This window comes from Gadus morhua, chromosome 7 (assembly GCF_902167405.1).
Source record: "Gadus morhua chromosome 7, gadMor3.0, whole genome shotgun sequence".
Taxonomy (NCBI): domain Eukaryota; kingdom Metazoa; phylum Chordata; class Actinopteri; order Gadiformes; family Gadidae; genus Gadus; species Gadus morhua.
This window is the reverse complement of record NC_044054.1, coordinates 4101378-4125331: the sequence shown is the minus strand read 5'-3', so window position 1 is coordinate 4125331 and position 23954 is coordinate 4101378. Positions and strand designations below refer to the sequence as shown.

The window sequence follows — 23954 nt, the reverse complement described above, 5'->3', positions numbered from 1 at the left end:
TTGTTTACGTGCGTGTGCGATTGTGTTAGCCTGTGTCGGTCTGTCTGGATGGGTTTATCTGTGTGTTTGTGTGTGTCTGTATGTGCGCGCGCATGCTGAGCAAATCAGCCTTATTTCATGCAGCATTTCTTCATTTATTTCATAAATCTTTCTATCACATGTTCAGTATCGACAGCACCACTTAAAACTCCTATGCAACGTTAACCCAACCACAGTCATAACAACTCGGTGAAACGCATTACAGAACACCTAGCATTGCTTCTCCAACCCCCCTCAACAAAGCGACTCTCTCCCTCCTCTGCACTGCTTCCAAAGTGTATTAATACTCCCAGACTGGGCTTCACAGTAATAGGGTGGTCACGTTGTGGTTATTTCAGGGGGGTGTCTGCAGGGCTGGCCATAGCGGAGCCAAGACCTCTGCGGAAGTGTCTTGAGTGCTCGACTGATCGCTCGCTATCAAGTTTCACATCAATGGTCCATCTCAGCTACTCGCCCCGTGAAGCGAGATGATTCGATTCCTGGAGTCCCCCCTCCTCCGTTGTGCATGAATGTGTTTGTGAATATGTGCATGAATGGGTGAATGTGTGTATATAAATGGGTATAACATGTCTGTACACTACCTGTAAAATTCCAGTCAAATATCTGTAAGATACCACTAAAATGCCACTAAAATGCAAGTAAAATGCCAGTAAGATACCGGGGAAAGGCCGTTCAAATGCCCTTCAAATGCTGTTAAAATGCCAGTAAGATACCAGTAAAAAGCCAGTAAAATGCCATCAAACGCCATCAAACCGGTTCCCCTCCTCAAACCTGTTCCGAGCACCCCCCCTCCAGTCTGCTGCTGTCCGGACGTCCCGATGCAAACAAAGCAGAACCAGACTCTCAGCACACAAGCCTACAGGCCCCGGGCTAAGACACCACGCAACAGGGAGTAAATATCCGAAGAGGGGCCTCATGTGTGTACGTCTGTGTGTCTTTGTGAAATATAGCCAGGTGATGTTTTTTGTCTTTTTTGTGGTTTATGCTGCCTGTGTCTCTTTTTTGTTTTGTTTCCTTCCCTACCTCTATCTTTACTCTACTCTACTGTACTCTTCCTTCCTCTCCTCTCCTCCCATCTCCGCTTCCTCCTCCACCCTCTCCTCTCCTCCACCTTCCCAACTCCTCCTCCTCTCTCCCTCATCGTCCACCTCTCCTCTCTTCATTCATCCTCCACCCTCTCATCTACCTTATACACTACTCTTCGCTTCTCTCCTCCCCCCTACCTCCCTCTTCTCCTCCTCCACCTTCTCCACCTTCTCATCCACCTCCTCCATCTCTTCCACCTCTCCCTCTACCTCTCCTCCACCTGCCCAACACCTCCATCCCTCTCTGCTCCGCCCTCTCCCTCTACCTCTCCTCCCCTCACCTCTCCTCTCCTCCACCTCCCCCACTCCTCCACATCTCCTCCCCTCCTCCTCTTCCACCCTCCCTCCCTCTCCTCCTCTCCCCCCTTACCCCCCCTCTCTCCTACCCCCTCCACCCCCAGGTTCTGGACGCACCACGACGACCTCTTCCTCTACATGCTGATGGACTACGTGGCGGGCGGGGAGCTCTTCAGCTACCTGCGCTCGCGGGGTCGCTTCGGGAACGCCGCCGGCCTCTTCTACGGCGCCGAGCTGGTTGTCGCCATCGAGTACCTCCACGCCCGCGAGATCGTGTACCGCGACCTGAAGCCAGAGAACATCCTTCTGGACGGCGAGGGACACATAAGGCTGACGGACTTCGGCTTCGCCAAGAAGCTCTCTGATAGGTGGGTTTGGGCGTTCAAGCTGAAGTTTGTGTACGTTTGCACTTATGTTCGGTACATACGTTAGGCTCTCCGATAGGTGGGTTCAAGCTTTCCGACTTAAGTTTCGAACATACGTTTGGATATACAGTCGAAGTTATCTTGAACGTACGTATATTTGTACATTTGAATGTTAGTTAAAAGTATGTTTGTATGTTTCTTCGTACAAGAAGCTCTCCGATAGGCAGTGTTGGGAAAGTTCACTTTCTACGTGAACTAGTTCAAAGTTCAGTTCACAAATTTTAAAATGAAATAGTTCAGTTAAACGTTCATAATTCAACATTTTGAACTAAGTTCACAGTTCCAAAAAATTAACTGGTTCATAGTGAGCTATTTGTTTTTTCCGGTATGAATTTCAGCGCGGAAAATGTGAGACATATGTACACAGCCGCCCTGCATCAATACTCGCGCGCGAGAGAGAATAGGAAACGTTTGAAGAGCCCTCTCCTTGTGTTTTCAAAAGCTCTCGCCGCATAAACACCACAAATAAACACAAACACACACATAGTCTCTTCCGGAGTCTCTGTGTTTTCAAAGAGATGTTGCCGAAACAACAGACAATCACAGGAGACAGAGTCGAAGCGCGGTGTTGTGCGTCGCGGAAGTCCTCTCTCTCTCTCTCTCTCTCTCTCTGTCTCTCTGTCTCTCTCTCTTTCTCTCTTTTTCTCTTTCTCTCTGTCTCTCCCTCTCTCTCTCTCTCTCTCTCTCTCTGTGCTGGGAGTCATGAGGGCTTTAGACTTAGAGTACACCGGGTTTCTGATGTCTCTAGTCGAAGACAGGCAGGTGGATACAAATAAACATAAAAACCTGTCTGTAGGGATGTGTGTCTGTGTGAGAGTAATTGTTTTGTGATAGTGCGTGTGCGTGCGAGTATGTGTGTGTGTGTTTGTCTGCACGTGTGTTCGTCAGAACCTGAAAAACTAGAACTGTCCGGGGGGGAGGCAGGGTGGGGGGGAGGCAGGGTGGGGGCTTGTGAGTGTGTGTGTGGGTGTGTGTGTTTCTGAGAAAGTGTGTGTGTGTTTGCGGGTGTGTGTTTTCTTGTGTGTGTGTGTGTGTGTGTGTGTGTGTGTGTGTGTGTGTGTGGTGTTTGTGTGTGTGTGTGTGTGTTTGTGTCTGATTGAGCGATTGTTTGCGTGAGAAAGAGTGTTTGTCGTCTGTGTACTTGTGTGTGTGTGTGTGTGTCGTACCTCAACATCAAAAGCCCTCTGGTCTCCTGTCTTGCCGGGAGAGAGCATGCATTACTATGACGATGATGACGAAACAATACTGCAAGAAAAACGAAAAACGTGTGACTGAGAGACGACTGTCAGAACTGTCTCTCGTCGGACCTGAGGCCGCGAGAGGAGTCCTTACGCAAACGCGGCCGTCAAGAGCTCCATTCGTGGTTTCATCACCCCGTCTCCCCCTCTCTCTCCCCCCTCCTCCCCCCCTCACCTCTACGTTTTGGGGGGGGGGGGGGTGAGGGGGGGAGGAGACCCCCAAAACTTCCTCAACCACCACCAACCATGATGCACCACCACTACTAACTCCACCACCTCCACTCTTGATGCACCACCACCTTCAGGAGAAGCCTACCAGACGTCCAGATTGTTGGGTGGTTCTGAATGGAGGGGGGTACCCCCCTCTCTACCCCCCTCTCTCACTCTCGCTCTCCTTCTCTCCCCCGCTTTCTCTCTCTCTCTGCTGCCTCTCTCTCTCGTTGTCTCTCTGTCTCTCTCTCTACCCCTACACCTCTTTAACTGTCTCTCTAGCTCTACCTATTTTTGTCTCTCTCTTTCTCTCTCTCTCTCTCTCTCTCTCTCTCTCTCTCTCTCTCTCTCTCTCTCTCTCTCTCTCTCTCTCTCTCTCTCTTTCTTTCTTTCTTTCTTTCTTTCTTTCTTTCTTTCTTTCTTTCTTTCTTTCTTTCTTTCTTTCTTTCTTTCTTTCTTTCTTTCTTTCTTTCTTTCTTTCTCTTCTCTTCAGATGGGGAGGAAGGGGATTGAAATATATATCTCTCCATCTCTTCACCGTGTCTGCAAGAGTGAAACACATTGGGGGCAAAATTTGTGTGTGTGTGTGTGTAGTTGCTCTGTGAGAGTGCGTGCGTGTCTGTTTGTGTGTGAGTGTTATTTTTCTTCTGTGTATGTATGTTTGTGTGTCTTTCTACTGTGTTTCTGTGTCCATTCGTATGTCCGTGTGCGTGTCTGTGTGTAAGTAATGTATGCGAGTCTCTACTGTGTGTGTGTGTGTGTGTGTGTGTGTGACTCTACTGTGTGTTTGTGTATGTGTCTCTCTACTGTCTGTGTGTTTGTGTGTGTGTGTCTATCTCTACTGTGTGTGTCTACTGTGTGTGTGCTTGTGTGTGTGTGTGTGTCTCTTCTGTGTGTGTGTGTGTCTACTGTGTGTGTGTGTGTGTGTGTGTGTGTGTGTGTGTGTGTGTGTGTGTGTGTGTGTGTGTGTGTGTGTGTGTGTGTGTGTGTGTGTCTGACCCACTTGCATAAATAGAGGGCAGGGCGAGGCCTGGCCTTCTGCGTGCGGAGAGGAAAAAAAGACATGGTCGCTCGGGTGTCCCATGATGAAACAGTGCCCCCTGGTGGGACGTTCTTGTGTGTGCGTGTGCGTGCGTGCGTGTGTGTGTGTGTGTACTTCTAGCCCTGCAGGTACCTGACGATCCGCTTGTTCCTAACTAGCTATTAGCATCGCTGCTAGCCACACAAACATTCATACTCGCACCCAAAAATGAACACACATGCTTGCAGACATACACAAACACGTACACACACACTGAGACACACACACACAAACACATGCTTAAAACACACACAGACAAACTGCTTTGCGAACATGAAAACACATTTTCCTGCAGACACTAACACACATGGATGAACACACCATAACAACACACAGATGCGTGCAGACATACACACACCTGTATTCACACGAACACACCCACATAAACATTCATACAGCATAACACACAGCTACAAACACACAGACACACACACACAAACTTGTTCATACTGATACACACACACACCTCAACTGAAACACACACACACACACACACCTCCCTCCTCCATGGTTGGAGATCACAAGAGAGGCACGGCCAACCGCGGACGGGCGCTTACCGAGTCATTTCCATTTTTAGACGAGGATGAAAAAAAACAACCCATTGTTGCCACGGCGACCGGAAGAGCGAAAGAGAGACAGGGAGAGAGAGAGAGAGAGACAGGGAGGGAAGGAGGGAGGAAGAGAGAGAGGGGTCATTACCCATGCGGTGTCAGTGACAGGCACTGCAGCGGGCTCTCCTCTTCATCAGAGGACGAGTGGTCCCCCTGTCAAGTGACACCAGAGTCAGGTGCCAATCAGGCACTGATTGGCAATCATGGCTGTCCCCCCCCCTCCATCTGCATAACTGTCGCTAACGACAACCCAGCGCCTATTAAGGTGCGTTCACACAAATATACCTATTTGTCGCCCGTCTGCGTTGTCACCCAAGTTTTGTCGCACGACAAACCATAAACTGCACGTTTTGTCAGGCGAATTTGCTGCGGTTCAACCCAGACTGCGCTGCAGGGAACGGTTGGCCAGTTGAACGCTGATTGGCTGTTACGTTACACATGTCACTCAGTGGCCACGCTGTTGAACGCTGTTTGGCTGTCATCACGTGAATGTGGCGGCAAAGTTGAAATATTTCAACTCGAGTGAATTTGTCGTGCTACAAATCCTCGTGAACGCGCTCGCCTGTGCAGACACAAACACCTAGCGAATATTTCGCACAATTCGCGTCTCTACATTCACTTTGTATGGAATCGTGTCGGAGTCGTCGAGACATTAAGATGCAATGCTACGATTTTCCGACAAAGTTATTCAGATTTAATGTCTACTATGGTTTTTATGCCACATTAAATACTACATCGTAATATATTTAAGAATCATAGCATCGCATCCTAAGAACTTGAACCCAAACTTTAAAGATCAAGTTCTGCAGATGCAATGCTACGATCTTTCAAATGAAAGTTATTCTGATTCAATACTTAGTGTGGTTCGTTGTTTGGGTTCAAATACCTAAGTTGCGATTCTTAAACATGTGATGTTATGATTTTTCAAAAGCAAGTTATACTGATTTAATCTTTAGTGTGATTTAAAGTCTGGGTTCAAGTTCTAAAGATAGTTAGGGTAAGGGTTAGTGCGATAGTTCTTTTATACCGATTTACTATTCATTATGGTTTAATGTGAGTATTCAAGTTCTTAAGATGCAGATTTGATATTAAATATAGTTTAACGTTAGGGTTCGAGTTCTTAAGGTCTGATACTTAAGATGCAATACTATGATTTTTCAGTGCTGATGTGATATAAACTGCGATCCTGTAAATATTGCAACCCAATATTGTGTATACAATGTTTTTTTTTAATATTCAAAAAACTATTAATTATTAATCTTTTCTCTCTCTCTCTCTCTCTCTCTCTCTCTCTCTCTCTCTCTCTCTCTCTCTCTCTCTCTCTCTCTCTCTCTCTCTCTCTCTCTCTCGCCCTCGCCCCAGGACCTGGACTCTGTGTGGGACCCCTGAGTACTTGGCCCCTGAGGTGATCCAGAGCAAGGGCCACGGCCGGGCAGTGGACTGGTGGGCCCTGGGGATCCTCATCTTCGAGATGCTCGCAGGGTACGTTTGTGTGTGTGTTTGTGCCATAAGGGGGCGCTCTCTGTCTTCTCACCTCCACCGTCACGTCCTCCTCTGACTCTCTCTCTCTCGCGCGCGCGCTCTCTCTGTCTCTGTCTCTAGAGAGAGACGGTGTGTGTGTGAATGGTTGGCTGAAGCGGTTGATGAATGGGTGTGTGTGTGATGGGTGGCTGCCATGTTTGGCGGTGGCAGAGCTCCCCCATCTCCCCCTCCTCCTTTGGCGGCTTTTCATTCATGTTCCTGACAAACTGTCTTTGTGTGTGTATATATGTGCACGCACACGTGTGCATGTAAACTATCAAAGAAAAACTCAGAGAAATGCGCACATGAACACACACCACTGCATGTGTGTGTGTCTGTAGGTGCGCCTGAACATATAAATGTTCATGGGCACGCACAGCAACAAGAAAAACTCGCACATGCACACAGAAACACGTGTGTGTGTGTGTGTGTGTGTGTGTGTGTGTGTGTGTGTGTGTGTGTGTGTGTGTGTGTGTGTGTGTGTGTGTGTGTGTGTGTGTGTGTTTGTGTGGGTGTTTTCCTGTTTGTGTGAGTGTAACTGTGTGCGTGTTTGCTTTCCTGTTTGTGTGTGTCTGTGTCTGTGGGTGTGTGTGTCTGTGGGTGTGTGTGTCTGTGTGTGTGTGTTTCCTGGCTCTCTTGTTTACCTCGCTCCGGGGGAATATAAGGGCTCTTCCCACCTCCCCCCCCCCCCTCCATTTCTTCATCTCTGAATCCCTGAGTGATGTGGGAAAATCTATTACGCGGAGCGTTGGGAAACAGACATGACACGTGTGTGTGTGTGTGTGTGTGCAAATGTCTGAGTGTGTGCAAGTGTATGAGTAGGTTAGTGTCTTTGCATGTGTGTAAGACACACACTCATGCAGTGGTGTGCTCTGTCTTTGTGTGACAAACGCAGACATCTTTTGAACATGTGCTTGTGCATGCAGAAAGACACACACATGCACACCTAAACACACACCACGGCATTATGTGAATGTGTGTGTGTGTGTTTGTCTCAGACACACAATGACACACACAATGCCGTGGTGTGTGTTTAGGTGCACATGGGTTTGTGTGTGTGTGTGTGTGTGTCGTCACAAAGACACACACACATGCACAAAAACACACACAGTTACCTTTTTCCAGGGAGGGGAGGGTGTAGGGTGACCTAGTTACCCCCCCGCTCCCCTGCCCCAGGGAGGAGGAAGGAGGGGAGGAGGAGGAGAGATTCTCCCCTTCCTCTCTTTCCTACCAGACCAATGTCTTTTGAAATCCCCGCTGGAACCGAGGGGGCAATGGGGAGTCGGGGGAGGGGGAGAAGGAGAAGGAAAGGAGGTGAGGGTAGGGGAGAGCGAGGGTGGATGAGAGGGAGTACGAAGTAGGGGGTGGAGGGAGAGGAGGAGGGGCTAAAGGAGGTGTTGTTGGAGGAGGAGGAGGTGGGAGGAGGAGGAGCGCCAGGCACGCGTTGTGAGGGGGTGGGGGGGGGGAGTCCGATCCAAGACCAACACAAAGGACTCCCTTCACCATGGAGGGGGAGGAGGAGGAGGAGGGGGGTGGTGTCGTCGTCTAGGAATGTAACGCGTGCTGCTGAGAGGGTTCACACCGGTGCTACAAACCCTGTGTTTTTGTGTGTGAGTATGTATGCATGTGTGTGTGCAACACACATGGAGAAGGTATGGAGAAGGCGCTGTTATCTCTACCCATGATACAACTTGAACTATACATGTATCTCTACTGATTCACTTGGTTGTGGTTACATGCAAAGTGTTTGTGTTGTTTTGGACATAAATAGGCTCTTGCAACATAAATCATAAATCATCACTTGCAACATTACATCCTGGTACGGCTTCCTCACAAACGCAAGCAAAAGCAGACTTAATAGATTAACTAAGCAAGCAAGCAAGCTAATAGGAATACACCAGAAAGCGCTGGAGGATCTGTATATCCAGGCAGTGGGAAGGAAGACCAACTCCATCCTCTTAGATCCCTCCCACCCACTCCATCCTTGTTTTGATCTACTTCCTTCTGGCAGAAGATTCAGAATGCCTTTGGCCAGGAAAGCTATCTACAAAAAATCATTCATCCCCATAGCTATACACACACAGAGCAATCATTCCTCAAAGAACACACACACACACACACACACACACACACACACACACACACACACACACCTCCAAGCCTTCAGTCAAAAGACAATTTTCTAGTATGGCAACATACTAGACAATAAAGCTTTTTGAATCTTGAATCTTGAATTAATATTTGGATGCTATGGTGTTGTAGTATTGGTCATTCCAAATAAATTTATCAAATGTGTGTGTGTGCAAGTGTATGAGTAGGTTAGTGCGCGTGTGTGTGAGAGAGAGAATAGTGTGTGTCTTTTGATTGATTGAGTGAGTGTGTATGTTGTTGAACGCGTGTGTGCTTCTCCGTGTGAGTGTGTGTCTGTCTGTCTGATCATAGACAATCGAACCAGAGAATCATGTCATCACATAGTGTCCGTGTGTGTTTCTGTGCGCATGTGTTTTGGTGTGTCGTGCGTTAGTGAGTGTGTCGGTGCGCATGTGAAACACGCATACTTCCTGTCTCAAATTTCGAAACCAAACGAAAACATCAAAATCGCCCTGCTCGGATGAAAGCCAAGCCAGTGTTCAGACACACCCCATCTTTGGGGGGGGGGGGGGGGGGGGGGCACTGATGGCACGAGTCAGCTTGAGGGCCCCAGTTTCCCAGTCCTCGGCATAACCCCCACCAGTAACACCACTACACCACTCCACCGTCCCAGTAAACCCCCTCCCCTATCCCAGTCCAGAGTGGGAGCTGGCTATCCCCTCGTCCCCACGTCAGCAGGTTGAAAGCAGCCTTGTGGTTTTTCCTTCTGTTATGCAACTGGAGGAGTGGGAGTCATCCTCCCCCCTCCTCCCTCCCCCCCCCCTCGTCCTCCCTCCCCTCCCACTACACTCTACTCTCTCAGTCGCCTCTTCTTCATCTTCCTCCATTTCTATCTCTGTCTGTCTGTCTGTCTGTCTGTCTGTCTGTCTGTCTGTGTGTCTGTGTGATTCTCTCTCTGTCGCTGTGAGTGTGTGTGTGTCTCTCTCTCTCACTCACTCACTCACTCACTCACTCACTCACTCACTCACTCACTCACTCACTCCCTCCTCCTCATTTCTCCTGTGTCCTCTCTCCCCTCTCTCTCTCTCACACGCACACAACTCCACCAGACTCCAGATTCCCCGTCTATGACCACATCTTGATCGTTTGATCACGACCGGGGGGAGAGAGAGAGAACACAGGAGTCTGCGGTAGAGTGACCCTCACACACCAACGCAACCACACACCGAGTCTGTGTGTGTGTGTGTATGGTGTGTGTGCGCGTGTGTGTGTGTCTTTCCCATGATGTAATGACTTGCAGACATCCATATGTGCAGAGGTAGAGGGGGGGAGGGGTTCTGCAGTCCTACGGCTCCAGACCTTTCAAAATAAAAGACTTCTGCTTAACTATATCGGCTCAAATAAAAGCGCAGAACGCACGCTCCGGGTGAGGGGAGAAACTGAAGTAGAGAGGGAGGGAGGAAGGGAGGGAGGGAGGGGAAGAGGAGAGAGGTAGGAAGGGGGAGAGAGAGGGGGGAATGGGAGAGATAGAGGGGAGGGAGAGACGAAGGGAGGGAGGAGGGATGTCACATAGGGAGAGTAGGAGAGCAGGAGAGCGATGCTTGTTTTCCATCCTTCCCGTTTCTACAGTGATGGTGAGGGCTTTGTCTCCGCTCCCAACACTCGGTCCACGAGTTCGAAACTTCGAAGTTGAAGGTGAGACCTTTTTTAATTTGACTTTTTGTTTGTTTGTTTGTTTGTCTGTTGTTTTCAGATACCCTCCGTTCTTTGACGACAATCCTTTCGGAATTTACCAGAAGATCCTGGCGGGAAAGCTTGAATTCCCTCGACACCTGGACTTCTACGTCAAGTAAGTTATGGGGATGTGAGACCAAGTTAGTTGTGTCTTTCTCCCCTCCCTCCTTCCCCTCTCTCCCACCCTCTTCCCTGTCACCCTTCTACCTCTCCCTCCATCTCTTTCCCTCCTCCTCCCTCCCTGCCTCCCTCTCTCCCCCACCCTCCCTCCTTCCCTCCCTCCCTCCTTCCCTCCCTCCCTCCCTCTTCCTCCTCCTCCTTCACTCTCCCACCCTCTCCCTCCCTTTCCTCTCCCCTCCCCCTTCTCCCTTACCCTGTCCCCTCTCTCCCTCACCCTCCCTCTCGCCACTGGGGCTATTTGCCATGCCTCTGGGCGTTACCCAAAGCATTGGGGGGGTGAGGAGGGAAGAGGGAGGAGGAGGAGGAGAGGGAGCCACTAATGACACACCCAGCTGATTTGAAGTCGTTCCTCTCGCAGCTAATGCCCCGACACTGGTGGTTAGAACAGCTGGGGAGTGCTCCTAGATTAAATTGTGTGTGTGTGTGTTGAGCCACTCGTTCCATCATAGCCGACGTATCCTGTCCCCCCGGAGACGGCAGATAGGCCGGCGCTCCTCCTCCTCCTCCTCAAGTCAAGTCAAGTCAAGTCAATTTATTGTGTCTCCCCGGGGAGAAATTTGTTTGGATCTGGGCAATAGCTGCATCACATCAGTATGAAACAACATACAACATACAACATACAAACAGTTCATCACATGGGCAAGTGCAAAATTGTTTAACATAGTATTGGCAAATCACAGATACGAAAACGATCAGTAAAAACTATTGGACAAACAGGCTCAAAAACTGTTGTACTTAGTATTGTGCAAACAAGCATTCATGTGCAAAAATAGCAATCTGTAAATTCCCACACTCCTGTGCAAATAGCAATCACACCAAACACTCAGCATTCATCCTGACCAAAAACTGCTCCTCCATTCATTCATACATCCATACCTGTGCAACAATAGCAATAGCAAACCAACCAGGCATACGATCAACATTAATTCTGGTCTCATTCATTCATCCTTGCATACGAATCCTCCTTATCTACCTCCTGTCTTCTCCCTCTACCTGCTCTTCATCCTCCCCCTCTTCTTCCACCTGAACGTGGCTCTCTTCCTCTCCCTCCCTCCCATCCCTCCATCTTCTGGAGCAGGGAGCCTGAAGGTGTTCCCCTCTCCTCCCTCCCCCTCTCCCTCCTCCCTCATCCTCCCCAGTCTATATCAGTGTTACGGTACCCCTTCCCTCTCTCTCCCCCTCTCATCCTCCTCCCCTCCCCCACTAACTCCCTCACTCCTGCCCTCCCTCTTTCTCTCCATCCCTCCCTACCCTCCCCCTCCCTCCCTGGGGTACATCTTAAAACCATGGTATTTCTATAGTTAGACCAAATGCCCGGTATCGACATTAAGTTTCCACATCGCCTGATTTTAACTTTTAATATTCCATATTTGTTTTGACTCTGTCTGTCTGTCTGTCTGTCTGTCTGTCTGTCTGTCTGTCTGTCTGTCTGTCTGTCTGTCTGTCTGTCTGTCTGTCTGTCTGTCTGTCTGTCTGTCTGTCTGTCTCTCTCTCTCTCTCTCTCTCTCTCTCTCTCTCTGAGTATTTATGAGTCTGTCACCAGCCTGTCTGAGCTCAGGTCTATCACCTTTATCAAACGCTTCCTCCCCCGCCCTCTCCCCTCTTTCCCTCTCTTGGCAGATATCTCCCCCATCAGAAAAAGCAAGCGAAAAAAACATGCTCCGTTCTTATATCCCCGTGAATCATCACCTTTCCCCTCTCCTCCTCCTCTCGCTTCCCCAAAGGAAACTGCCTTAGTAATTTTCAAAAGGAAAAAATTAAATTAGAAGACTGTCAACGAGGACACAACTCACTTCCACCTCTTCCTCTTCCCACTCTCCCTCTTCATCCTTCTCACCCTCTACCTCCTCCTCCTCCTTCTCCCCCTCTTCCTCCTCCCCTTCCTCCTCGTTCTCCTCTTCCTCCTCCTTTCTTCCACACACACACACACACACACACACACACACACACACACACACACACACACACACACACACACACACACACACCCCCTCCTCTTCCTCCTCCTCCCCTTCTCCTCCTTCTTCCCCTCCCCTCTTAATGGGGGGGGGGAAGAAGGAGAACGAGGAGAAAGGGGAGGAGGAAGAGGGGGAGAACGACCGATGCTTAATGAGCATCGGTCGTTAAACTCTGTCCCTCTCTCCCTGAACTCTGTCTCACTTACTCACTCTCTCCCTCAACTATGTCTCTCTGTCTCACTTACTCACCCAACTCTCTCTCTCTCTCTCTCCCTCAAATCTGTCTCTGTCACTCTCACTCACTTACTAAATTCTCTCTCTCTCTCTCTCTCTCTCTCTCTCTCTCTCTCTCTCTCTCTCTCTCTCTCTCTCTCTCTCTCTCTCTCTCTCTCTCTCTCTCTCTCTCTCTCTCTCTCTCTCTCTCTCTCCCCCTCCCTCCTTCTCTCTCTCCAACAGAGACCTCATCAAGAAGTTCCTGGTCATCGACCGAGCCAGGCGACTGGGCAACATGAAGGTGAGATCACGCCACTTCCTGTTCCATATGTGGCTCAGGAAGTAGAGTGGGTTGACCGGTAACGGAAGGTTGCTGGTTCAATCCAGGGAGTATGGCGGTGTCCTTGAGCGAGACGCCTCACCCTGACTGCTCCTGACCAGCTGGTTGTCGCCCTGAGGGGTCGACTCCGATGTCGGTGTGGGAATGTGAGCCTGAATGGGTGATGTGTGTGTGAATGTGTGAATGCGGGTATGAATGGGTGAATGTGTGCATGAATGGGTGAACCTCGCCTGACTCTGAGTTCCCCCGACCCCTCTTCCAGAACGGGGCAGAGGACGTGAAGAAGCACCGCTGGTTCAAGACCATCGAGTGGGACACGGTGGCCCAGAGGAAGCTCAAGGTGAGCCGGGGGGGGGGGGGGGTCGGTACCAAACCGAAAGGCTCTGACCTCACTGCCGGATTCAGACCATCGTTGAACCGGAATCGGACACCAATCCAATGTTGCACCTCGCCAATGTGTCTAATTAAAATCATACTCTGTGCCGTGTGTGTATAGATACATACATATATACATGCATACATACATATATACATACATACCAGTGGAGGCTTCTCCATTGAGGAGAGGGAGGAAGATCCTCCCTAACATTGTTGAGAATAAAAAATGTAGATTGCCCAGACTATTGTAATGAATTAATGCCCTTAAATATGACTTTATTGCCTTTGAATATATAATGTTCGTTTCCCTGGGTAAAGGGACATTTGCACCCCCTATCCCCTATTGACAACTACTTCAGGGAGGAACGTCCTGCCTCCGTTGACTCCCATTCATTTTCCCGAAAGTACTGGCGGCCGGTGGATAACATGGGTTTCAATGGGAGAGAGGAGGAAAATCCTCCTCTGAGTGGGTGGGACCTTAAGGGGTCTGATTCGCGCAAAAATCTATCCGTCTGCGCTATGAACCAATAAGCAGGATCCCTGGATGTTGAGCAGTGTTGCCAGATTGGTCAGATTTCCCACCCAATTGGGCTACTTTTATCCATGTTAGGCTGGAAAGATTATCATTGGGCGGGAAATCTGCCCAATCTGGCAACGCTGTCGATAGCAAACCCGGTCTGCATTGCCGCGGTGCTCAGTCTGAGAGACGCAGAGCAAGTGAAATCTGCGATAGCGAGATCCTAAATGCACAATGGAAACATTGGAAACGGAGGACATTGTTACAAAAAGCATTCTTATTACAAAAAGCATTCCATTCATTCAGTTACAGTGCTAAGTTAGCGACCAAAGAAAGAGGTAGACCACTTCCCAAAATCAAGGTCACCAGAAGTAATGGCAACGTCAGTGTTGTGAGTGCTACATGGTTTGCTAGGTACGCATGACTTACTGGTAGCATTACAAGCAATTGTAACTGAAAATAAACATAGCTAAATAACTTCAGTCAGTGAGGGCAAAAATAGGCCCAATGATAGGCCCAGATTTTTTGATTTACTTTTACAAATCAATAGTAGGCCTGATTTGACTAATATGCTTTGCATCCTTTCCTTCTCAAATTACAGTGATGCCACTGGTGGCTTTGTATACATTTTGTTCACATAACTCCCTCCCTGCTATTTTGTAGTTCACCAAAACACCCTGAAACAACTTGAGTCTCACATTCTTATGCCACCATACACCAACAGTGCAAGCAGGCCAATGGCAACCAAGCGCGCAGTCCTTCCTCCCTCACTTTAAAAACCACCAGCCGCCACTGATACATACATACATCAGGGGTTGACATTAAGGTTTCAAAAGCACTTACCCATCGGGCAAGTACAGGTCAGGTTCTACTTGCCCGAATGTGATGTTCACTTGCCCAAATTATAATCAGAATCTTGAACAGGCCTCTTTTTGCCAGGCACGCGGCCTGGTTTTGGGGGGGCTCAGAAAAATCATCCTAGCTCAGACTGAAGCTGAATGTTAGCTTCCACACATGTTGTGTTTAAAAAATAACAAACTTCCCTTTGTTTACTTATTTATCGAGCGTTCACATCGTGCCATGAAGTGATTTCAGTCCACCGTTGCAACCTATTAAAGCTATCGCCAAGTTATATGTAGACCTGCATGATTTCATGCAAATGTACTTAACTAAATGTCAGAGGTAGTAGCAAAGATATGTCTTTTTTAACTTTCACGTTTCTTGTAGCTCTAACTGAATAATCACAATCGCGTTTCTAGTAGTGTTGTCAGTCACGATACTGGATTTTCTAAATTTGACACTATACCTGGAAAAATATCGATATTCTATACAATTTTCGATATCAGGGGAAAAGTTTTTTTCAGGAAAGAACATACCCAAAGTAAATAGAGTATATCTCCACAACTGCAAGGGCGATGTAATGTCATCTTTGTGCCAAAAGAAAGATTGTTGTGCAAGTGAAATATTCTATGGGGATGATACTTGGTTAAAGTGAATAAAGCCATGGAACACAGCATAAGTGGAAGATAACATTTCCACCTGAAATAATTATCAGTTGGTCGTTATCATTTGGGAGCGATGTCTTACTCTGAGACACAAATAAAGGTAGATATCTTACAATTTTGACACTTGACACCTCTATTTAAATTTCAGGGCAAATATATTCGAATGCACCAAGCCAAACACTCGCAAATAAACATATGGCCACTAGATTGCGCTGAAGAATATGTTTTCTGATTGAAGGCAATTTACCTATTTCCTAAGAAACCTTCTCTTATTCATTGATTGAAAATACCATGTTTAGTTGCAAAATTTGGCCCAGACACTGGGTTATCTGTTTATGGTGGTTTTATTCGACCAGAATCAACTTTGTGGACAAAAATCACAAAGGTAATACTTCATTTTTGGTTGTTAAAAGAAAAGGGGACGTTTTTTCTTAAGTTGTTATTTGCGAGTTTTAGTCACAGAATGATATGGTTTGGACTGTTGGAATAAGTGGAGGCTCAGCTTTCATGTAATATATAGTTTGTGAGGGTCTAATTTCATGAAAAAGATCGCTATTGCTGTGCATGTGCACAGTTATGAAACCCAAAACCGTGTTCTTGCATATGACTTTCCTTGGTAATTTGCCTCAATCCTAAGTACTTCCAAACTGCACTCCTCCATCACTACTTCATTTTCCTTCTACCTAAACCGTTCGCGGAGGCGCTGCACTTGCGATGCTAGCTTTGTAGGCTAACCTTTAGCCAACACCTTCGAATCACGGCCAGAGAACGCACTGCGAGTGACAGAAGGCGGGGCTATATTCGCACTGAAGCGAAGCGTGTCTGTTAACTCGCTTTCCGAGAGAAGAGAAGACGGCGCGCTGATCAATTGCAAATACTTATATTTTGTGTTATTTTGCTGCAAACAAGGTTGTTCTGCAGTTTCTAAAAACATTTGAATAAAAAGCCTTTATATTAACATCCACCCAAAATCCACTTGCCCGTTCGGGCAACCAGAAATCAATCTCAACTTGCCCAACTATGACTTTTGGTTGCCCCGGGCAAGCGGGCAACCGTTAATGTCGAGGCCTGCATACATACATACACACTGTGTAAAAGAGCTTTCTTCACGCACATTGTTGTTGTTAAAAAGCATCTCTTTACTTAAAACACAGCACAACTGTCGAGTCACTTGCACAACTCCAGCCCCTTGATTCTAAAACTCTGGCCCGCTTAAAGAGCACCAGAATGGGTTTGGCTCAATTAGCCTATGAGCCACAGCTGCAGACTATCACGGCTAGCCAGCCAGACAGGAGCACGTGAATCTTTTAAAACATGTTTAAAAACAGTGAAGATGCCATTCACATCTTCACATTACCTTCCCCCTCTTTTAAGCTTGTAAACACAGTTACAAGCTAATTAGATAAAAAAAAAGGTAAAATATTGTGCAAGACAGTCATTTGTGCTAAATGAACAGTTCAAAAAGTCTGGTGACCACCAATCTTCATTCCATGATCCCTCCTTCTTGGCCAAACACTGCACTCTTCGCAGTATGTCCTCCGCCACTGCTGTTCTGCCAAGGCTTGGCAATAGCTCCCCACATGGCTCATGTCAGCAACAAGGAGTTCCCGAGCAATTCCTCCTTCAGGCTTTGGCCAACCCCACAGGACAGCAGTTCAACTTCCCCAGTGATCTCCTCTCCTAGCAGGACTCTTCGTCTACTTGCTCTTCTTCACTGCGGTCCACCACGAAGCTCCTCGAACAATGTTTTTCGAAATGTGGGTCCCCTCATCTCGGCTAGAGGAATATCCCACCACTGCCACCAAATGTGAGGGACCGGCGTAGTCGCCCCACGTATCTGGGATACGGCCAACTGGATATTGAGAGTGTGGGCAAAAATGAGGGCAATGGTCTCAGGACGAAGTTTTATTCTCTCCAAAACATTCACAAAAAATAGAGCAGCGTTCCAAAAGAAAAGGAAATGACTGCATCAGTCAGCAAACATAAACTAAGATAATATAACATAGCATAGCCTAACCAAAACATACGTCTCTCGTACTGGTCTCACGTCAAGCCAGCACCACCTTCAGCCCCTCCAGTCTAAAACTCTGGCCCGCTTAAAGAGCACCAGAATGGGTGTGGCTCAATTAGCCTATGAGCCACAACTGCGGACTATCACGGCTAACCAGCCAGACAGGAGCACGTGAATCTTTTAAAACATGTTTAGAAACAGTGAAGATGCCATTCACATCTTCATACATACATACATACATACATGCATACATGCATACATGCATACATGCATACATACATACATACATACATACATACATACATACATACATACATACTAGGGATGGGCGTGAGGAATCGATTACTCGAGTACTCCTCGTTACAAATGAACTCGGTTGGTGGACAGGCAAACTCGAGTTTGCATATACACACACAAAGTTTTCTGAAGCAAATGTATAAATTTTCTCTCAGCGCCACTAACGCATGCCGTGGGCACAAAGCAAATGAAATGTATCCATTTCTGTGTGGCGCGTTCCGTGCCGTGTGCAGGCACGTCAGAATTCAAAAAAAGTTAAGCGATGGCAGTTAAAGCAAAGCGCAGCGAAGAATTGAAATACTTTAAAGAAATAGGAGATCATAAGGTGAAATGTAAAATATGCCAAAGCGAAATCGAGCTACCAGAAAGTACTATGCGGCAACATATGCTCCTGAAACACAACGGTGAGTTCGGGAAAGCAGACCCGCAGCAACCAAGTGTGTCGACGCAGCTTTAATCCCGGCCGTGTAGAGAAGATCACAACGCTGAGTATTTCCATAGTCCATTTGCTGCCGTTTTATTTGCAGCTTTAAATTATTTGCAATTAATTTTTGTAAGGAAAATGTGTTTTGAACGTTTGCAAAAATAAAAAATGAATACTCTGATAACTGACTGTTTTGATGGAGAATAAGCATTACATGTTTGGTTGGTAATATTGACGTTCATCATCAGGCCTATTCCTGCTGCAGATGCGTTGCATTCTAAAAATAGATTTGATTAAACGAGTACTCGATTGATCCTCGAGGAATTCCTTCGATCATTCGAGTTTGGTATTTACTACTCGTGCCCATCCCTAATAGATACATACATACATACCAGTGGAGGCTTCTCCATTGAGGAGAGGGAGGAAGATCCTCCTTAATCTTGTTGAGAATAAAAAAATTTGATTGCCCAGACTACTGGAATGAATTAATGCCCTTAAATATGACTACTTTAATATCTTTCAATATATAATGTTTGTTTCCCCTGGTAAAGGGACATTAGCACCCCCTATCGCCTATTGACAATTACTTCAGGGAGGAAGCTCCTCCCTCAGCCTCCGTTGACTCCCATTAATTTCCCCGAAAGTACTGGCGGCAGGTGAATAACATGGGTTTCATTGGGAGATAGGAGGTAAGTCCTCCTCTGAGTGGATGTGACCTTAAGGCGTCTGATTCGCGCAAAAATACATATGCGCTGCGCTATGAACCAATAAGCAGGATCCCTGGCTGGTGAGCAGTGTTGTCAGATTGGGCAGATTTTCCACCCAATTGGGCTACTTTTAAACACGTTAGGCTGGAAAAATTATCATTGGGCGAGAAATCTGCCCAATCTGGCAACGCTGTCGATAACAAGCCTGATCTGCCTGATTGCCACTCAGTCTAATAGACGCAAAGCAGGTGAAATCATCTGAAGGATAACGAGATTCTAACATTTGCGAATAAAGTGTACAATGGAAACATTGGAAACGGAGGACATTGTTCATGTTTAATTACACTTAACATTCCATTCATTGAGTTACAGTGCTAAGTTAGCGACCAAAGAAAAAAGTAGATCACTTCGCAAAATCGAGCTCACCAAAAGTAATGGCAACGCCAGTGTTGTGGGTGGCTCCAGACTAACTTTTTCCTTGGGTGCACTGGTGCGCCTAAATTTTTAATTTGGGTGCACCAGCACGTATTTATGGTGCACCCATGTTGTGAGTTGTTGAGAGGGGGAGGGGGGGGGGCATTGGACCGTGCCTGCCTTGCGCTGAGTTGTTGACGGGGGGGGGGGGGGTGACAGCGTCTGGGCTCCCGGGCAGCTGCACCGGTTCCACGTCGATATTTACGGCACTGATTAACAGTGTTGGGAACGTTACTTTAAAAAAGTAATTAGTTATAGTTACTCACGAATTGTTCCAAAAAGTAACTGAGTTAGTAACTGAATTAGTCTATAATAAAAGTAACTAGTGGAAAGTAACTATTTGCGTTACTTTAAAAAAAAGAAAGTTGCTATATGTGAAAGATTTGGATTTTTCTGAGCAGTTTTCGCTTGGCCTTAATGGGTTAAATGGTTGAACTGCCGATTCAAGGCCCTGATATGCTTCCAACTGAGGCCCCGTCCACACACTAACCCGGGTAAGTCTACAAATGCATCAATATTCATCCGTTTAGTCCTTCCGTCCAAACTAAAACAGAAAATTCCAACACTGAAAACGATGCTTTTCGAAAACGATCGCTGAGGTGGATAAATGTGAAAACGCTGGGTTTGCGTTGTAGTGTGGACCGGAGGCTTTCAGAAACGATGACGTTCGATTGCCATGACACTGCCACAAGCTTGCACTATAGACCGAGAAGCTCATCAAAAGAATGGCAGGTGAAATGCAAATGAGGATCTCTCTGTACATTGCACTAATTTATCTCCAGAAACAACTCGACATATTGAGTCAAACATATTCGTTGCTCCAACGCCGGAGGCGAGCGCTGTACTTAATGTTCTTAAGTGATGGTAAAACAAAACGAAAGACGAGAGTTCAAACCGTAGCCTGCTTGGAGCGGCGTTTCTGGACAAGACTGGGTTGAAAATGATTAACCAGCTGATCAACTGTAAATATCATCTGATCACGCGTCTGTAATCTAAACAGAGAGGCGTGGTGGAGTAACGTAACCATGAAAAAAACTTTATCAAAATAATTTCAGTGTGGAACGTGGATGCAAAACATTCTGAAAACGATATGAAAACGATAGTGTGGAGGGAGATCATTTTCATTGCGGATGTGCGTTTTTACATTTACCCGGGTTAGTGTGGATGGGGCCTGGATTGAAATTTGCTTGGTTGCAAAGGCTGTGGAACATCTGCCAGATACTACAGAAAAATGCCAACTTTTCATCGGATTGCTCTGCACTCGCCATTTCTGCTGCTTCATCGAATCGATTTGGTGTGTGCCTTTGCGTGTGTGTGGCGCGCGTGTCCTGCCTTGTTTGTAAAAACCACTGGCTCCGAATGGCTACCATGATACATGACTCTGCCTTAGCCGATCATAATCGCTTATCTCGTTAATCCACCCAGTCTCCTCACTAGCAGTTTGTGTTTGGAGCCAGGACTGCGTTCGGATTACGCAGTTTATTCAATCAATTCATAGTAACGCACTGCATTTTTCGTACAGTAACGGTGTTGTAACGACGGAAATAGTAATTAGTTACGTAACGCTGTTCTTTTAAACGGCCTTATTACCAACACTGCTGATTAATAATATTTTGACCATTAAATAAATGCCTTCAGTAAAACCTGGATTGGGCTTCGCGGGTTTGTTTACCGGCGTTGCTATGGTTACCGGTCTTGCGTGTTCCAACGGTTTATTAGGTATCTAATAAATCGCTGTCCATTCAATACTTAATTCACGGCTTCTTCCGTGGTCATTACAATATTATGAATAGACTGCTCTGTAAAAAAATTATGCTAGATACATTTTCAGTCGCACCGGTGCGCCCAAATAAAATATTTGGTCGCACTACCCCGAATTCTAGGCGCATGTGCGCCCAAATTAGTCGCACTCTGGAGCCCTGTGCTACATGGTTTGTTAGGTACTCATGGCTAACTGGTAGCCTTACTAGCAATCGACTGTACTGCTGGCCCTATTTGCTAATGAATAATGGCAAATCTCCAACGTGGGCTGTTCATGGTTTCACTGTTGGGCAACCAAACGCCAAGACAAATGTCAAGTTCACGTTGGTGCTGCTATGCGACTTTCCTTACTAGGCACCATGCCCATAGATCAGGTTGTTTGAAATAATGTGCTCGTTCTTTTACTAGTTTGTTACTCTGACCGTTCTGTTTGAAATTGTGGAAAGGGTGAATGATTCAGAGCATGATGCATTTTAAATGGCATCACTTTTGGTCTTGAGTCTTTTCTTAAAACAATTGTAACTGAAAATAAACATAGCTAAATCACAACCAATAACTTCAGTCATTGAGAGCAAAAATAGGCCCAAATGTTTTTATTTACTTTTACAAACCAAGAGTAGGCCTGATTTGACTAAGGGGCTTTGCGTCCTTTCCTTCTGCCCTTTAAGTCCATTTCAAAGACATGCTGCCCACCAACTTTGAAATAACAGTAATGCCACTGGTGGCTTTGTATCAATTTTATTCACGTAACTACCCTCCCTACTATTTTGTAGTGCACCAAAACACCCTGAAACTACTTGAGTCTCACATTCTTATGCCACCATACACCCAACAGTGCAAGCAGGCCGATGGCAACCAAGCGCGCAGTCCTTCCTCCCTCACTTTAAAAACCACCAGCCGCCAATGATACAAACATACATGCATACATACATGCATGCATGTATGTATGTATGTATGTATGTATATATGTCTATGTATGTATGCATGCATGCATGCATGCATGTATGTATGTATCAGTGGCGGCTAGTGGTTTTTAAAGTGAGGGAGGAAGGACTGCGCGCTTGGTTGCCATTGGCCTGCTTGCACTGTTGATAAAAAAAAATGAAAAAGTTTTTTTAACCTTTGCTTTTTGTCATTTTTTGACCCTTGCAGCCCCCCATAGTCCCCAAGGTGTCCCACGAGGGCGACACGTCCAACTTCGACGTCTACCCCGAGGACGACTGGAAGAAGGACACGCCGGTGCCCCAGAAGGACCTCGACCTCTTCAAGAACTTTTAAACGCCCACTGCCTGAGGGGGCTCCGGATAAACTGCACCTTAAGGGGGCTCCGGATTAGGAGCGCCTTAAGGGGGCTCCGGATTAGCTGCACCTTAAGGTGGCTCCTGAGTACGGACCACTGCCCGATTTATTACTGGAATAATAATATTAATAACTACAATAATGACGAGCAAACGCGTGTGTGAAGGGAGGAAGGTGTGGACTGTCGCTGTTGGTACCTACGACGGAAATCGCTTGTTTTTTGGTCGGTGTGCAGAGCAGAATTACAAAATAATTACGAAATTACGAAAAAAAATCATGAACAGAGCGATAGGACTGCTGTAATGTTCCAATCGACTGAAAAGTTACAAATGTTTATCGGTGGCATTTATTGGTGACGTACGTTCTATCAAGAGTAAAACAAGTTTGTTTAGCGACAGAATGCTGCTTTAGTATTCTGTCGCTAAACAACTCTTGCTCCGAGGAAGATCGCTACTGGGAAAAACAAAAGGTATAACTGGTGCTCTTGTCAGGATATTTCACCAGAGTGGAAATAGTAAGACTTGTTTCCATCTTCTGTTTTAAATGTTTTCGTTCGGTTATTTTATTTTTTCCGAAGCTGTACTTGTTTTCCGATTTTTGTTCGTTATCGTTTCGCTTGTTGGGGGTTTTGTTAATTCTGTATTTAATTCTGAGCCTACTCATATGATGCAAAAAAACCTCAAACTTCTTTTCAGAAACCACTTGACTGTTACATTCTATGTTTATTACACGAGGAACGGTCAGGTCTTTTTTATATTGTTGGGTTTTTATACTTTGGTCGTCTGTCAGCGACGGGTTTTTGGGGAAAACCAAAGCTTTACAACCCCCCGCAAAAAAAAAAAATCTTTCGGAAACTGATTTCTTATTTAAATGTGTCTTGAGTTCAAGTCTTTTACGTTTGTCATGCTATGGGGTTGAAACCACCTCCACGCTTGATGCTAACAGCCTGCGATCTACTCCCCTTACACTCGGAAACGCATCATGGTGCTTCTTACTTACGTTTTTATCATTGCTTTTACTTAAATGTTGATGGTTTACATGTGGAAAGCATCGCGGTTTGTGTTGTGTTTTGAGGATTGTGGTGTTTCCTGTCCGACCTTGTTTGGGTTTTGATTTTTTTCAAAAAGCCTTTTTCTAATACGTTTTGTTTGTTTATTGTTGTTTGTTTTTTTTACATGTAGGCACAATCCTACCTGATTTTTCTACGTGGTACCAATTCAGCCTTTTTTTTTTACGATATCACTCCCTTTTTTAACTTTAAAGGTAACATATTATAACACCAGGGGCCCTATTTTAACGGTCTGAAACGCAAGTGGGAAGCGCAAAGCGCAAGTAGCTTTGTGGGCGGTTCTACGGCGCTATCGCTATTTTACAGGCGGATAAATGACGCTTGCGCCGCGGCGCAAGTGTCAAAAGGGTTGGTCTGAAGCAGCCTAATTGCCCGTAGGTGTGGTTTGGGCGTAACGTGCAACAAACCAATGAGAGTGCCAGCTCCCATCCCCTTTAAGAGCCATGAGCGCATTTGAATCGGACGAGTTGATATTTTGACAGCGCGTCT

The 23954-nt window shown here is 46.5% G+C and overlaps 1 protein-coding gene across 1 annotated transcript in view; it reads left to right on the top strand.

Moving 5' to 3' along the window:
- Positions 1-23549, top strand: part of prkx (protein kinase X-linked) — a 37498-nt gene extending 13949 nt beyond the window's left edge. The window contains exons 4-9 of the mRNA XM_030361464.1: positions 1526-1789; positions 6349-6468; positions 10352-10447; positions 12927-12984; positions 13286-13363; positions 22250-23549. Of these exons, the coding sequence (XP_030217324.1) occupies positions 1526-1789; positions 6349-6468; positions 10352-10447; positions 12927-12984; positions 13286-13363; positions 22250-22375 (742 nt within the window). The 3' untranslated portion in view covers positions 22376-23549. The remainder of the gene's footprint in view (positions 1-1525; positions 1790-6348; positions 6469-10351; positions 10448-12926; positions 12985-13285; positions 13364-22249) is intronic.
- Positions 23550-23954: the final 405 nt, after the last annotated feature.